The 15,169-nt window shown below is 56.9% G+C and overlaps 1 protein-coding gene across 4 annotated transcripts in view; it reads left to right on the forward strand.

Annotated features, from left to right (window-relative positions):
* The window catches only part of map3k22 (mitogen-activated protein kinase kinase kinase 22), a 206,841-nt gene that overhangs the window by 158,536 nt on the left and 33,136 nt on the right, over positions 1–15,169 (forward strand). For all 4 annotated transcript variants that reach the window (XM_072468212.1, XM_072468213.1, XM_072468210.1 and 1 more), the window contains one exon: positions 718–849. In XM_072468212.1, coding sequence (XP_072324313.1) covers positions 718–849 — 132 coding nt within the window. The remainder of the gene's footprint in view (positions 1–717; positions 850–15,169) is intronic.

Raw genomic sequence — 15,169 nt, forward strand, 5'->3', positions numbered from 1 at the left:
GGGGCCTGAAGGGAAGGACTGGTGGTGGTGGGGTGGGGGGTGGGAATGGGGGGCTGAAGAAAGGGAGAGCCTTTGGCGACCCCATTGCGGGTTGTTGCTCACTTGGGCTGGTGGGGGGGGGATCTGAAGACAGTGATTCGGGGAGGTGGTCTTTGCTGGCGAGAATGGGGAGGTGGGGTTTGAAAGGAGACACATTGGGAAGACCCTGATATCAGCGAACCTTGTAGTGGATGGTCAGGACTTGATGCCGGCGAGGATGGTTTGTGGGGGGGTGTGCACTGCAGCCCTGAACTGCCACTTTGAGATCAGGGCGTTCTTTAAAAAGGGCTGGACTTGCCAGTGTGTTGCGGCCCCACCCCTCAAAGTGCCGGTGCAAATCACACCCTCTCCTCCTCAACTCTCCAAAAAATGACTAAGTGGGGAAGATCGCGATGGGAATCATGCCGTAACAGCTGATGCGATTTACACTGATTTTCTCACCCCTGATGACCTTCCATCAGAACTGGACAAAGTTACAGAAGTAACAGATGGCAGGTTCTGAAAAACAGGAGGGGAGGAAAGATCAAAAGGGAAGGCTTGTTTTAGGGTGGAAGACACAAGTGGCTAAATGAAAATAAGAATGATGGTGCAAGGAAAGGAAAATGGGGTAGAATATTGTTATTGGGAAGGCAGAAAAACTTGTTCCTTTAAAAATGTGTTCTTTCATAATTTTTGCAGGAAGTCAATGCCTTAGAATGTGAAATTCAATTACTCAAGAACCTTCACCATGACAGGATAGTGCAGTATTATGGGTCGCTACGCGATACAATGGAAAGAAGATTGTCCATCTTTGTAGAATATATGCCAGGGGTGAGTATTGAGCTCTTGCTCTTTTATTTAATTAATCTACTATAATGTGTCCACATTCTTTAAAACAATTTTTGACCCTCCCGAACAGAAAATTGCAATATTGTTCCGTGGGCATCAGCAGCCCCCAGTAGTTCATCCAAACGCCCATCCGTCTTGTGTGAACCTTAGCACGGACAGTCAGTAGGATGGTATCCCCTATCTGAACAATGTGCTCAACTATGATTTGACATCAGAAGTTCTGATTCAGAACTAATTTGACATCAAATTTGGTCATGCACTCAAAGCTATCCAGCACACTCAAAGCTGTCCAGCATGCTCAAAGCTATCCAGTGCGCATAAAACTATCCATCACACTCAAAGCTGTCAGATGCGCTCAGCAACCTGTATTGAAAAATACAAGTAAATTAATTACTTTGATAATATCTGAACTTATTCAATTTTCATTCAGCCCCAAAATTTGTTACTCTGTACATTACATGCTTCAGAGCACTACCTTTTCCCTATTAATTCTCAATTTATTTTAGTCACCAGGTCTATAATTTCTAACCATCCATCTCGGATTCAGGGTCTGAACTCTTCTCCCCGCGCGCCTTCCAAATCTCAGGGTACAAACGTTTGCACCCCCAAATGCAGTCTCAGGGTCTAAACTCTATCAAACATAGTGATACCCTCAGTCTCAGAATCTAAACTCTTTCTATCTCCTTCAGTCTCATTTCCCTCCCCCTCCCCCCTCCACTCTCATTTCTCCCCTCCCCACCCAGTCTCATTTCTCCCCCCCTCCGGTCTCATTTCTCTCCCCCCGCCCAGTCTCATTTCTCTCCCCTGCCCAGTCTCATTTCTCTCCCTGCCCAGTCTCAGTTCTCCCCTCCCCCTCCAGTCTCATTTCTCCCCCCCCCTGCAGTCTCATTTCTCTCCCCCGCCCAGTCTCATATCTCTCTCATGCCCAGTCTCATTTCTCTCCCTGCCCAGTCTCATTTCTCCCCTCCCCCTCCAGTCTCATTTCTCCCCCCCTCCAGTCTCATTTCTCCCCCCCTCCAGTCTCATTTCTCCCCCCCCCTCCAGTCTCATTTCTCTCCCCCGCCCAGTCTCATATCTCTCTCATGCCCAGTCTCATTTCTCTCCCTCCCATCTTATTTACCTCCCTCTAGTCTCATCTCTCTCCCTCCGATCTCAGCTCTCTCTGTCTCGCTCTACAAACTCTTCCACCCTCATTCCAGACTTCAAGTTTTTGCCCTTCCTCCAGTCTCCGGATCCTGCACCTCTCTTACTTCAGCCTCCCAGCCCTCCTCGTCTCTCACTAGTCTCTAAACCCTCCCGCCTCTCTCCCTCCTGTCTCCAAACCCTTCTCTTTCCCTTCAATTTCCAAACCCTCCCACTACTCTTCCCCCTCCAAAGTCGCAACTCCAGTCTCCAAACGCTCTCTCCTTGAAGTCTCAACTCTCTCGCCTTCTCCTTCTCTCTCTCCAGTCTCCTATCTATTCACTCCCTCCCTCCACAGCCCCCTCGCTCCAGCCTCCGGGAATTGGGACCAGCCTTTGGCAGTTCTACCGTGGAAAATCCATGGCCGTTACTGTCTCCTTCAAGGCTTTGTTATCTGTGGCCTTGTTCCCGCAAGATCAAAAGACCTGCCTCCCCCTTGTCTGCAGGGTGCTGTTGTAAATTGTGCCATCATGACCGAACGGCGGTGGTTGATGAATATTCAGTGAGGTGGGGGGGGGGGGGGTTCTGGCATGAGGGCTTGCTAATATGTTTGAATGTGGTCCCTGACCTTTCGTGGTGGGATTCCTGTGACACTACTGGCATGAGGCTTGAAAAATTGGAAAACAAAAATTGGAGCTCAATGTCTCAATGAATCACGTCTCCTGATTCTTGCCATAATTTACGCTTGCAAAGCTGTTCTTGCTGATGGCGAACATGGACTGAAAATTGCCCCCCGGTTATTATTTTTGCTGCCTGAATGCTTAAGTGATGTTACTAATCATAAAGGTTTGGGGTTTGCTGCGTTTTGGGGCAATTGATGATATTGATGTCAAGTATGATATTTATAATGTTCAATGATAGCTAAATGATTGGCTTTGAGTGGAACTGATGTCAATAATGATCAATTAATTGCTTTGGAGTGCGACTAATGTCAATTGATAGCTAAGTGGTTGCTTTTGAATGCAATTGATGTTAAATAATAGTGCAATTGATATCAAATGAATGCATGGTTTAATGCAAATGATGTCAAGGTAGGGGAAGGGGCGTCATACCCAAGCCCAAACCTGGGGCAAAATTCTCCGTTATCGGCGGAAAGTCCGCCGATCGGCGCAAAAAAACGGCGCAAATCCCACTTGCGTCACGTCATAAAAATGGGCCGATAGTCTCCGGCCCGAAATGGGCTAGCAGCGACGTGACGGGATCCGCGCTTGCGCAATGGTTCACGCCGTGCAGCGTCATACGCGCTGCACGGCGTGACGGCTCATAAGGCCGCGCAGCTCCCCCCCACCCGACCGGAACACCCGACCGCAACACCCGACTGGATGGCTAGCCGTCGCTCAGCCCCGAGGTTCGAGTCACGCGATGTGGAGGCGCTCCTGGACGCGGTGGAGTAGAGGAGGGACGCCCTGTATCCCGGGCACGGCCGCAGAGTTGCCCCACGCCACAGCCGGCGTCTGTGGAGGGAAGTGGCAGAGGCCGTCACCGCTGTGGCCCTAACACCACGGACAGGCACCCAGTGCCACAAGAAGGTGAATGACCTCGTCAGAGCAGGCAGGGTGAGCCTCCCCCATATCCCCCCCTCCCCATATCCCCCCTCCCCCATATCCCCCTCCCCCATATCCCCCCTCCCCCATATCTCCCCCTCCCCCATTCCCCCCCTCCCCCATTTCCCCCCTCCCCCATATCCCCCCTCCCCCATATCCCCCATACCCCCCCTCCCCCATATCCCCCCTCCCCCATATCCCCCCTCCCCCATATCCCCCATATCCCCCCTCCCCCATATCCCCCCTCTCCCATATCCCCCCTCCCCCATATCCCCTCTCCCCCATATCCCCTCTCCCCCATATCCCCCCTCCCCCATATCCCCCATACCCCCCCTCCCCCATATCCCCCTCCCCCATATCCCCCCTCCCCATATCCCCCATATCCCCCCTCCCCCATATCCCCCCTCCCCCATATCCCCCCTCCCCCATATCCCCCCTCCCCCATATCCCCCCTCCCCCATATCCCCCATATCCCCCCCCTCCCCCATATCCCCAAGTGAATCCAGCCCTAACCTTAACCTCTGCAATGCACGCGCAACCGATGGCGTGCATTCATATACCTGCCTAACACTGTTGCCTTTTACCCCTGCCACCCCCCCCCCCCCCCCCACAGGAGAAGCGCGCACACAACAATAGGGAGCATGTGAGGACTGGAGGAGGGCCCGCTGATGAGAGGCCACTGACCGTACACGAGGAAAGGGGCCTGGAACTGGCTGGCGGACCTGAGGACCGGGAGGTTGCTGATGCAGAGGTCGGGGCCCCACGAGCAAGTGAGCCACCAACAGCCCGTCCCCATATCCCCCCTCCCCTATATTCCCCCTCCCCCGTATCACCTGATCACTGCCTGATGTCTAACCATGCATGCTTCATTGTGTATCGCAGGACCAAACGTCCAGGCACCCATCCCCGCAGATGCACACCGCCCGCAGGATGCCCCTCGGAGACCACAGGAGACGGAGAGACCCGCACCCTCCAGCATGCGACGCCCGCAGGATGCCCCTCGGAGACCACGGGAGACGGAGAGACCCGGACCCTCCAGCATGCGACGCCCGCAGGATGCCCCTCGGAGACCACGGGAGACGGAGAGACCCGGACCCTCCAGCATGCGACGCCCGCAGGATGCCCCTCGCACACCACGGGAGACGGAGAGACCCGGACCCTCCAGCATGCGACGCCCGCAGGATGCCCCTCGCACACCACGGGAGACGGAGAGACCTGGAGCAACAGGGAGACGACACCCCCGTCACGTGCGGGAGCGACCACCCAGCGATGAGGGGGGCAGCCACAGGCCCCCGTCACATCCGAGCCAGGACACCACTACCCAGGACACCCCTACCCGGGACACCACTACCCAGGACACCCCTACCCGGGACACCACTACCCAGGACACCCCTACCCGGGACAGCACTACCCGGGACAGCACTACCCAGGACACCCCTACCCGGGAAGACGAAATACCGGACAGTGACTCAGAGTGGATGGGTGGAGACGAACCCCCACCCCAAAGTGCCATGGACTCAGAGTGGGACGAAGAGCACGACACAACGCCACTGCTGTCACCAACACCCTCCACCATCGCAGAAACACTCACCACGGTTGGGCACTTTAGTGATGAGGCGTCTGGTACACTCACTGGTGCGCACAACACAGCCGTCCCGGTACAGCAGGTGGAGGTAGGAGCAGCAGAGGGACCGGGCGGTCGGAGGGCAGCCCAGGCCAAGCGAACATCTGCCGCCCAGATGGATCCCGGGTTCCTGCAGTTACCACACCCACACATAGATCCGATGCAACCACCGACACGGAGACGAGCGAAGAGGGTGACGGGTGGCTTGCGGCGGCTGCGGTCGCAGGTGGAGGAGTCCACCCGCGTCCAGGAGCTGGGAGTGGTCCCGGTCATGCGTGCCACCCAAGCTGACACCGCACGGGTGGCGTCCGCGGTGGAGGCAATGGGTGCGACGGTGTCAGACATGGGGAACGGTTTGCGAGGCCTGGGGCCTTCCGTGCAGGCGGCGTCTGTGGCCCAGGAAATGGCTGCCCTCTCACAGGAGGCCATGAGCCAGTGCCAGCGCCAGATGGCAGAGGCGCTCAATGCCATAGCCCAGTCTCAGCAGGCCATGGTCCAGTCTCAGCAGGCCATGGCCCAGTCTCAGCAGGCCATAGCCCAGTCTCAGCAGGCCATAGCCCAGTCTCTGCAGGCCATGGCCCAGTCTCTGCAGGCCATGGCCCAGTCTCAGCAGGCCATCGCTGAGGGCATCGGCGCCAGTGGCCATGTGCGAGCCGGCGTCGCACTGTCACAGACAGGGTTCGACAACCCCCTGGGCTCCATGGCTGCAAACCTGCAGACCCCTGTCGATACCAGCACGGGCCTCCAGGACTGGCAGCGCCAGATGTCGGGGGCGCGTCGGATGGCCAGTCCGTTCGCATCCCCCACCCATGTAGAGGCCTGGGGGCCATCGGGCACCCCGAGGGAGGAGGAGGTGGTGTGGTCCGGTGGACTCCCCCCCCCCTTCCGTCCCAGGTGCATCGGGTGGGCAACGGGCAGGACAGGCTGGCAGCTCGCCATCCCAGTCGCCCGGGCCGCAGCCTGGCCCATCTAGGCCAGGACGCCCCAGGAAACGGCCGCCAAAGGGATCCAGTGTCAGAGGGCAGGAATCACAGGAGTCCACCTCCAGTTCTGCTGTACCGTCTGGGGAACCACGTAGACGTAATCAAAGGGCCCGTAAGGCCAAACAATTAGATACTGAGTAAGTTGGCACGGGTGCAGGGCACAGATGAGTTTTAGGGGCTAGGGCACGTGCATGAACTCCTTTGGTTATTAAAGTCACTGTTACACCTACCGAAGCTGCCTTTGTGCTCTGTCCAAAGTGTGCGGGCGTGTCATGTACGTTGAGCGCAAGTGTGTGTGTGACGGGTGGTCTTACCTCAGCCCCAGGTGAATCTGCCCCCTTCCCCCTGGGCCGCCATCAACATCCCCCGGGCAGAGGACGGGACCGTGCGCTGCAGTGTCACAGCCGCATGCAGGGATGGTCCGGGTGGTACTGTGGCCATGGGTCAGACATAGTCCAACGATGTAGAGCCAGGAGCTCATCGGAGGCGGGTTGTCATCATCCTCCATGGCCTGCGATAGACACGCGTCCACCCGCAACTGGGTGAGCCCGGCCCGTTGTGCCGCCGGTGGATCGGCAATTGGGGGGGGGGGTGGTGTGCATGCGGGTGGGGTGTTGGGGTTGGGGAGGGGGGTGAGGGTGCTGGGTGGGTGGATGGGTGGGGGGTGTGGGTGGTCGGCTGTTGTCATGGTGTGCGGTCTGTGGCCATACTACCCGATTCCCACGCCCATCTAGTCAGTGAAGCGGCGTCTATCAGTCTGTCCCGTGCCCGCTGGGCCAGCCGGTAACGGTGGACAGCCACCCGCCTGTGTCTACCCCGTCTGCCCTGACCATTGCCCCTATCCCCCTCATCTGGGGAGGACTGGGCCTCTTCCTGCTGCTCCTCCACTCCGCCCTCCTCTGCCTGCGGCACATCGCCCCTCTGCTGGGCTATGTTGTGCAGGACGCAGCACACCACAATGATGCGGCCGACCCTATCTGACCGATACTGGAGGGCGCCCCCAGAGAGGTCCAGGCACCTGAAACGCATCTTCAGCACGCCAAAGCACCTCTCGATCACTCCCCTTGTCGCTACATGGGCATCGTTGTAGCGGTTCTCCGCCTCATTGCGTGGCCTCCGTATAGGCGTCATCAGCCACGATCGCAATGGGTAGCCCCTGTCGCCCAGCAACCAGCCCCTCAGCCGGGGATGGCGTCCCTCGTACATGCCGGGGATGGATGACCGCGACAACACGAATGAGTCGTGTACACTGCCTGGGTGACGGGCGCAGACGTGCAGGATCATTATGCGGTGGTCGCAGACCACCTGTACGTTCATTGAATAGGTCCCCTTCCTATTAGTGAACACGGCCCTGTTCTCTGCAGGTGGCCGCACGGCGACGTGCATCCCATCGATCGCGCCCTGGACCATGGGGAACCCGGCAACGGCAGAGAAGCCCACGGCCCGGGCATCTTGGCTGGCCCGTTCCACGGGGAAGCGGATGTAGCGGTGCGCCATGGCATAAAGGGCATCTGTCACTGCCCGGGTGCACCGATGTCTGCGATATGCCGGACAGGTCCCCACTCGGTGCCTGGAATGACCCCGTGGCATAAAGGTTCAGGGCCACCGTAACCTTGACGGACACGGGGAGAGGGTGTCCCCCGCCAGTGCCACGCGGTGACAGGTGTGCCAGCAGGTGGCAGATGTGTGCCACAGTTTCCCGGCTCATCCGGAGTCTCCTCCTGCATTCCCGGTCCGTGAGGTCCTGGTATGACTGCCGGGGCCGGTACACACGGGGCGCCCTCGGGTGCCTCCGTTGCCGTGGGGCCGCGACGTCCTCCTCGTCCTGTCGGTCAGGTGTCCCTCCAGCCTGGGCGGCTGCCGCCTGCCCCTCTGCGGCAGCCTGCGCCGCCTCTCTGGCACGCTCCTCCTCCTCCTCCTCCTCATCCAGGGCAACATAGACATGAGCGGCTGCCACCACGGCGGCCAACATCGCTGGATGGTCTGAAAACATGACGGCCTGGTGGGGGGGAGGGGAACGACGACATGTCATCATTGCCCATATCCCCTCCTCCCCCCAGCCAGGTGGCATGGACCGCATGGGTCCAACTGTTGGAGGCTGGCACCTGGCCAGGTGGACCAACTCATTTGCCCTCCCATCACCCACCCCGGCACGGACCCCCTCCCCAACCTCCACCCCAGCACGGACCCCCTCCCCAACCTCCACCCCAGCACGGACCCCCCCCCAACCTCCACCCCAGCACGGACCCCCCCCCCAACCTCCACCCCGGCACGGACCCCCTCCCCAACCTCCACCCCAGCACGGACCCCCCCCCCAACCTCCACCCCAGCACGGACCCCCCCCTCCCCCCCCCAACCTCCATCCCGGCACGGACCCCCCCCCCCAACCTCCACCCCGGCACGGACCCCCTCCCCAACCTCCACCCCAGCACGGACCCCCCCCCCCAACCTCCACCCCGGCACGGACCCCCTCCCCAACCCCCAACCTCCACCCCAGCACGGATCCCCCCCCAACCTCCACCCCGGCACGGACCCCCTCCCCAACCTCCACCCCAGCACGGACCCCCCCCAACCCCCAACCTCCACCCCAGCACGGACCCCCTCCCCAACCTCCACCCCAGCACGGACCCCCTCCCCAACCTCCACCCCAGCACGGACCCCCCCCAACCTCCACCCCAGCACGGACCCCCCCCCCAACCTCCACCCCGGCACGGACCCCCTCCCCAACCTCCACCCCAGCACGGACCCCCCCCAACCTCCACCCCAGCACGGACCCCCCCCCCAACCTCCATCCCGGCACGGACCCCCCCCCCCCCAACCTCCACCCCGGCACGGACCCCCTCCCCAACCTCCACCCCAGCACGGACCCCCCCCCCAACCTCCACCCCGGCACGGACCCCCTCCCCAACCCCCAACCTCCACCCCAGCACGGACCCCCCCCCAACCTCCACCCCGGCACGGACCCCCTCCCCAACCTCCACCCCAGCACGGACCCCCCCCGAACCCCCAACCTCCACCCCGGCACGGACCCCCTCCCGGCACTCCCCCGGAGCCCAGCCTACTCTAACCACCCCCCCCCCCCCCGCCGCACACACACACAAGCCGAGACACACCTCTCCTCACGCAATCAGTCTGCGGCCACGCCATTTCCTGCCCAGAGCCAACCCCTCAGGCCGTCACTCACCTCCTCGCTGGTCGGCGTGAGCCTGGAGCACCGGGTCCCGCCGATGAAAAGGAGGTTTGATTCACGTCGACGTGAACGGTCATCACGTCGACGGGACTTCGGCCCATCCGGAAGGGAGAATATCGGCAGGCCGAAAATCGGCTGCCTTGCGCAGACCCGTGACATTCTCCGCGGCAGCGGCGCCATTAACGCCCCGCCGACTTTTCTCCCTTCGGCGACTTCGGCGGGGGCGGGATTCACGGCGGCCAACGGCCATTCTCCGACCCTGCGGGGGGTCGGAGAATGACGCCCCTGATCTTGCTGATTTTCACACTGAAGCAACAAGGATTTGTTGGTTGAAAAGCAGCAAACCTGTCTGATTATTTTCTCCTCCATTTTCTTCGATCGAAGACTGAGGCCTATGCTATTGCCATATCTATTACTCCAGCTGATTCAGCACAGGTGGGAAATTAAATCGGACCTCCCTGAGCTCTACAGCTCAGTACTAAAAACCATTGGTGGGGGGGATGTTTATTTCAACTGACTCCATGCCCCTTATTTTCTTATGTTTGATGATCTGGTTGAATAAATTAATCATTGTCAGGGTGACATCATGTTAAAATATCAGCTGAGGCTGATGGGAGTTTGTAGTAATGTAATGTAAATCGCTTATTGTCACAAGTAGGCTTCAAATGAAGTTACTGTGAAAAGCCCCTAGTTGCCACATTCTGGCGCCTGTTCGGGGAATTGAACCGTGCTGCTGGCCTGCATTGGTCTCCTTTAAAAGCCAGCGATTTAGCCCAGTGAGCTAAACCAGCCCCTGTACAGCTTATGTGACCAGCGAGCATTTTCCAGTACATCATTGTTCATATTTACAATTTGCAAAAAGAAAGCCTCAGATGGATGAAATTACAGTTTGGGACTTTGTTAATGACTGCTCGCGCCTTTCCTTCTTGGATTGTTCATTTCTTTTATTTGGCTCAGTTGAGGTTATGTTGCTTTGGTGTTAGGGTGGGAGAATTGCTGCATGCAGGCACTTCATAAACACATTGTATTTTCATTGCTTTTCAAAACATTTACAACCAATACTTTCTTCTCCCAACCCCTACCCACATTGCTTCAATTAAATTGCCAGTTGGCTATACAATTACATTAATGATAAAGTCGCCGATTTTGCATCATACAAAGTAATTACTTTGGTTTTTTGGATGTTGATGTTGCTACACCACTAAAAATAAATTGCTGGCAGAAAGATTAAGAAAGTGCAGGCATATTGGGAGAAATGGTAAATAAGAATCTGGAAAATAATAGCGAGAAACAGAAATGGATTTGAATCTAAACTTGCCAAGTGACATTGATCAGTGGTCCTTGCTGGCCTCGTGCAAGGTTCTAGAGTAGCGTTGGATGAAGCCCCCTTTTCGGATAGGAAATAATGGACAAGTCAATGGTAAAATCACCTCCTTCAACAAGGCATAACTGTCTCAAAACGTTTTTACAGTGAGCCTAAAAGTGTAAATTTGACATTCATGAAGCGTGAAGCGATTTCTAAGATTTCCATCCGTGGGGACTTCCAACAGTGGAGGAGCCGGGAATCACAGAGCAGCTTATGGATTTCTGCATTTAACTTTGTATGTGTGTGTGTGTGGATGCTGGGGGTTGCTGCAGCAGTTCTAAGTGGTCATGGCAGTGACGGATTTGCTGACATTAATTACAACCGCAAAATCAAGCCAATATCCGTTTTCCTTTCCTGTTTACTTTCTGTTGATACACTTTTGAAAAGTTTGTCAGTTTGTATATCAGGCGAGAACTACATTGGGCAAAGAGACTTTCAACACTCCAGTTACTGAATCACAGTTAGAATTATTCCTGATATTTACTTTTGTTTTATTAATTCTTGGGCAGAGCAGCATTTGGTGCCCAACACTAATTTTCCTTGAGAAGGTGGTGGTGGTGTGCCGCCTTCTTGAATTGCTGAAGCCACAGTGCTGTTGGGGAGAAAGTTTCAGGGTTTTCTGACCCAGTGAGTGCGGCAACAGCGATATATTTCTTAGTCAGCAGCTTGGAGGGGAACTTGTGGGTGGTGGGTTTTTCCATGTGTCTGCTGTCTTTCTTTATGAGAGGCTGGCGCAAGTCACTGGATGTGAGAAAGAAGTGTAGAAACATATTGGTTAGCAGTTAACAACAAAATGTTGCATGTATATGGAACCTTTAACAGCTTAAAACATCCCAAAGTACTTCACAGGAGTGCTATTAGCAAAAGGAAAAGACGTCAAGACAAGTGCCAAAGTGCACAACCAAGGAGGTAGTTTTTAATAGAGTTGAAAAGAGGTTCCGGGAGAAATTTTAGAACTTGCGTCCAATACGGTAGGCATAGCAGCAGTGGTTGGTCAGAGAATCGGGGTTGCTCAAGCTCCGAGAGTTGGAAGAAAATAGAATTTGCAAGGGTCTTAGGGCTGACGGGGATTACAGAGATCAGGGGCAAGATTCTCCGACCCCAGTCGGGTCGGAGAATTGGCGGGGGCGGGCGTGAATCCCGGTTGCCGAATTCTCCGGCACCGGAGATTCGGCGGGGGCGGGAATCGCGCCGCGCCGGTTGGCGGGGCACCCCCCCCCCCCCGGCGATTCTCCGTCCCGCGATGGGCCGAAGTCCCGCTGCTGGAATGCCTGTCCCGCCGGCGTGGATTAAACCGGCGGGACAAGGCGGCGCGGGCGGGCTCCGGGGTCCTTGGGGTGGCGCGGGGCGATCTGGCCCTGGGGGGTGCCTCCAAGGTGGCCTGGTCCGCGATCGGGGCCCAGCGATCCGCGGGCGGGCCTCTGCCGTGGGGGCACTCTTTTCCTTCGGCCTTCGCCACGGTCTCCACCAGGGCAGAGGCGGAAGAGACCCCCTCCACTGCGCATGCGCGGGAACGTCAGCGGCCGCTCACGGCATCCCCGTGCATGCGCAGTGGAGGGGGTCTCTTCCGCCTCCGCCATGGTGGAGACCATGGCGAAGGCGGAAGGAAAAGAGTGCCCCCACGGCACAGGCCCGCCCGCGGATCGGTGGACCCCGATCGTGGGCCAGGCCACCTTGGAGGCACCCTGCAGGGCCAGATCGCCCCGCGCCCCCCCCCCCAGGACCCCGTAACCCGCCCGCGCCGCCTTGTCCCGCCGGTAAGAGAGGTGGTTTAATCCACGCCAGCGGGACAGGCATTCTAGCAGCGGGACTTCGGCCCATCCGAGCCGGAGAATCGCCGGGGGGGGTGGGCCCGCCAACCGGCGCGGCGTGATTCCCGCCCCCGCCGAATCTCCGGTGCCGGAGTATTCGGCAACCGACGGGTGCGGGATTCACGCCAGCCCCTGGCGATTCTCTGACCCGGCGGGGGATCGGAGAATCCCGCCCCAGGAGAGAGGATGGAGCCATGAAAAATCTTGAACATAAGGACTAGAATTTTTTAATTGAGGCATTGTTGGGGGAGCCATTGTAGGTCATTGAGAAGGAATAATGGATGTTTGGGATTTTATACGAGTTAGGATATCAGCAGCAGAGTAGTGGATGAGCTCAGGTTTATGGAGTCTGGAACATGGGAGACTCGCCGTGTGAACATTGAAATGGTCAAACCATGAAAACCATAAAAGCATGAATGAGGGTTTCACAGCAGATGGGCCAAATATAACAGAACATTATCTATAAGTATAATCAACATATGTCACTGTTTGTTTGTATGAGTGAATTGTTCAGTGTGTTTGATTTACCAATGGAGATATAAATATACTTGATGGTCAGTATAATATGTTCGATGATATATGATGTGCATTTGTCTAATGATCAAGGGCAATGCCCTAATTTTGTGATAAGTTGTGTTGTCCAACATGCTACTTTTTGAGGAGTTTCTGGTATCTGCTATATACTGAATGGAAACTCAGACCTGCTTTTGCCAGACGTCTAGGGCGTCATTCTCCGACCCCCCGCCGGGTCGGAGAATGGCCGTTGGCCGCCGTGAATCCCGCCCCCGCCCCCGCCGAAGTCTCCGCTCCCGGAGATTGGGCGGGGGCGGGAATCCGGCCGCGCCGGTTGGCGGGACCCCCCGCTGGATTCTCCGGCCCGGATGGGCCGAAGCCCCGCCCAGGAATTGCCTGTCCCGCCGACATAAATCAAACCTGGTATTTACCGGCGGGACCAGGCGGCGTGGGCGGGCTCCGGGGTCCTGGGGGGGGGCGCGGGGCGATCTGACCCCGGGGGGTGCCCCCACGGTGGCCTGGCCCGCGATCGGGGCCCACCGATCCGCGGGCGGGCCTGTGCCGTGGAGGCACTCTTTCCCTTCCGCCTCCGCTACAGCCTCCACCATGGCGGAGGCGGAAGAGACTCTCCCCACTGCGCATGCGCGGGAAACTGACAGCGGCCGCTGACGCTCCCGCGCATGCGCTGGGAAACTGACAGCGGCCGCTGACGCTCCCGCGCATGCGGCGCATTTCCGCGCCAGCTGGCGGGGCAACAAACGCCATTTCCGCCAGCTGGCGGGGCGGAAATCCCTCCGGCGTCAGCCTAGCCCCTCAATGTTGGGGCTAGGCCGCCAAAGATGCGGAGACTTCCGCACCTTTTTGCCGGCGCGATGCCCGTCTGATTGGCGCCGGCTTTGGCGCCAGTCGGCGGGCATCCCGCCGTTGGGGGAGAATTTCGCCCCTAATAACTAACTCATGACTTATCCTCACTCCCCTTGTCCTCGCTCCCACTGGGAGAGGTAAGCCCAGAGAATCTGGGGTTGCATTGACTCTAAGCTGGAGATTGTAAATGAATTCTCCCAGTGCTGCTCTTGGTAACCTAACAGCTGAGCTGCACAGCTCTACAGTACACCATGTACTACGAGCAAACCTGCAAGACTCACTAATAGAACCTGAAGCTGGGATTCTCCTTAATCAGCTCCAGATAGCCTCACCAACCACTGCCTTAATAAGGTAGTTTACAACTGCACAGGTAGCAGGAAGCTACTGTGCTGCTAAGTTGTCAGGTTTCAGACAATTAAACTCCAGTAGTGCCCTTACATACACCCTGGGGTTGAATTTCTGGTTGTTGGCTACTTGTGCCTAAGACTTCTGGACACAGCTAAGGGATTTGTAGGTTGTATGGTGCACCCATGTTAAGAAAGTGGAAACTCTAGCCTCTGGGTTTTTTTCAGTCGCTGAGTTTGGAAACTCATGGTGTACAAATGGCATAAATGTTTCTGCTCTTGTTAGACACCCATCCAGCTGACCACCCCGAATATAAAATGACATTTGTTGACTGAGATCCTGCTCGATCAGCTTAGACAGACACAAGAAAACACACGCTGTCTGCTATAACTATAATTTATTTGGGTGTTGCAATCTTTAAAATCAATCACGCGGAATATGACTCAGACTCACAGCTGAGCTCTCGGTATTACTCGTACTAGTGAAGGGAGCTGGCCAGGCTCCGATCAATCAAGTATGGTTATCTTCTTCTCTGAGCTCAGGGCTCGTCTTCTGGTTGCTCCCGGGGATTCCCCATTGTTGCTGACGATGTGTTCCGATGTCCCTTCTTTTATCCAGGTTCTGCCAGTGCTTAGACAAGTTATGCACATCTGGCCTGATTTCTATTGTCTCGGCAAGACTTAAACTCATTAATAGAAATAAATAGGATGCTCCCGTTTAACCAGGGTGATTTAATCAAGATCCATTGTTCTCTGAAACACTTAATGTCTGATCAGCTATTAGCCAATTATGGAGCCAAATGGCCTCTTTATTTATTGTTCTTCCTGTTGAAAAGTTGATCTCTCCTGTCTCAAATTTAGTTCCATATTCATTGCCTGGT

The sequence above is a fragment of the Scyliorhinus torazame genome, chromosome 11 (assembly GCF_047496885.1).
Source record: "Scyliorhinus torazame isolate Kashiwa2021f chromosome 11, sScyTor2.1, whole genome shotgun sequence".
In the NCBI taxonomy this organism is placed as follows: domain Eukaryota; kingdom Metazoa; phylum Chordata; class Chondrichthyes; order Carcharhiniformes; family Scyliorhinidae; genus Scyliorhinus; species Scyliorhinus torazame.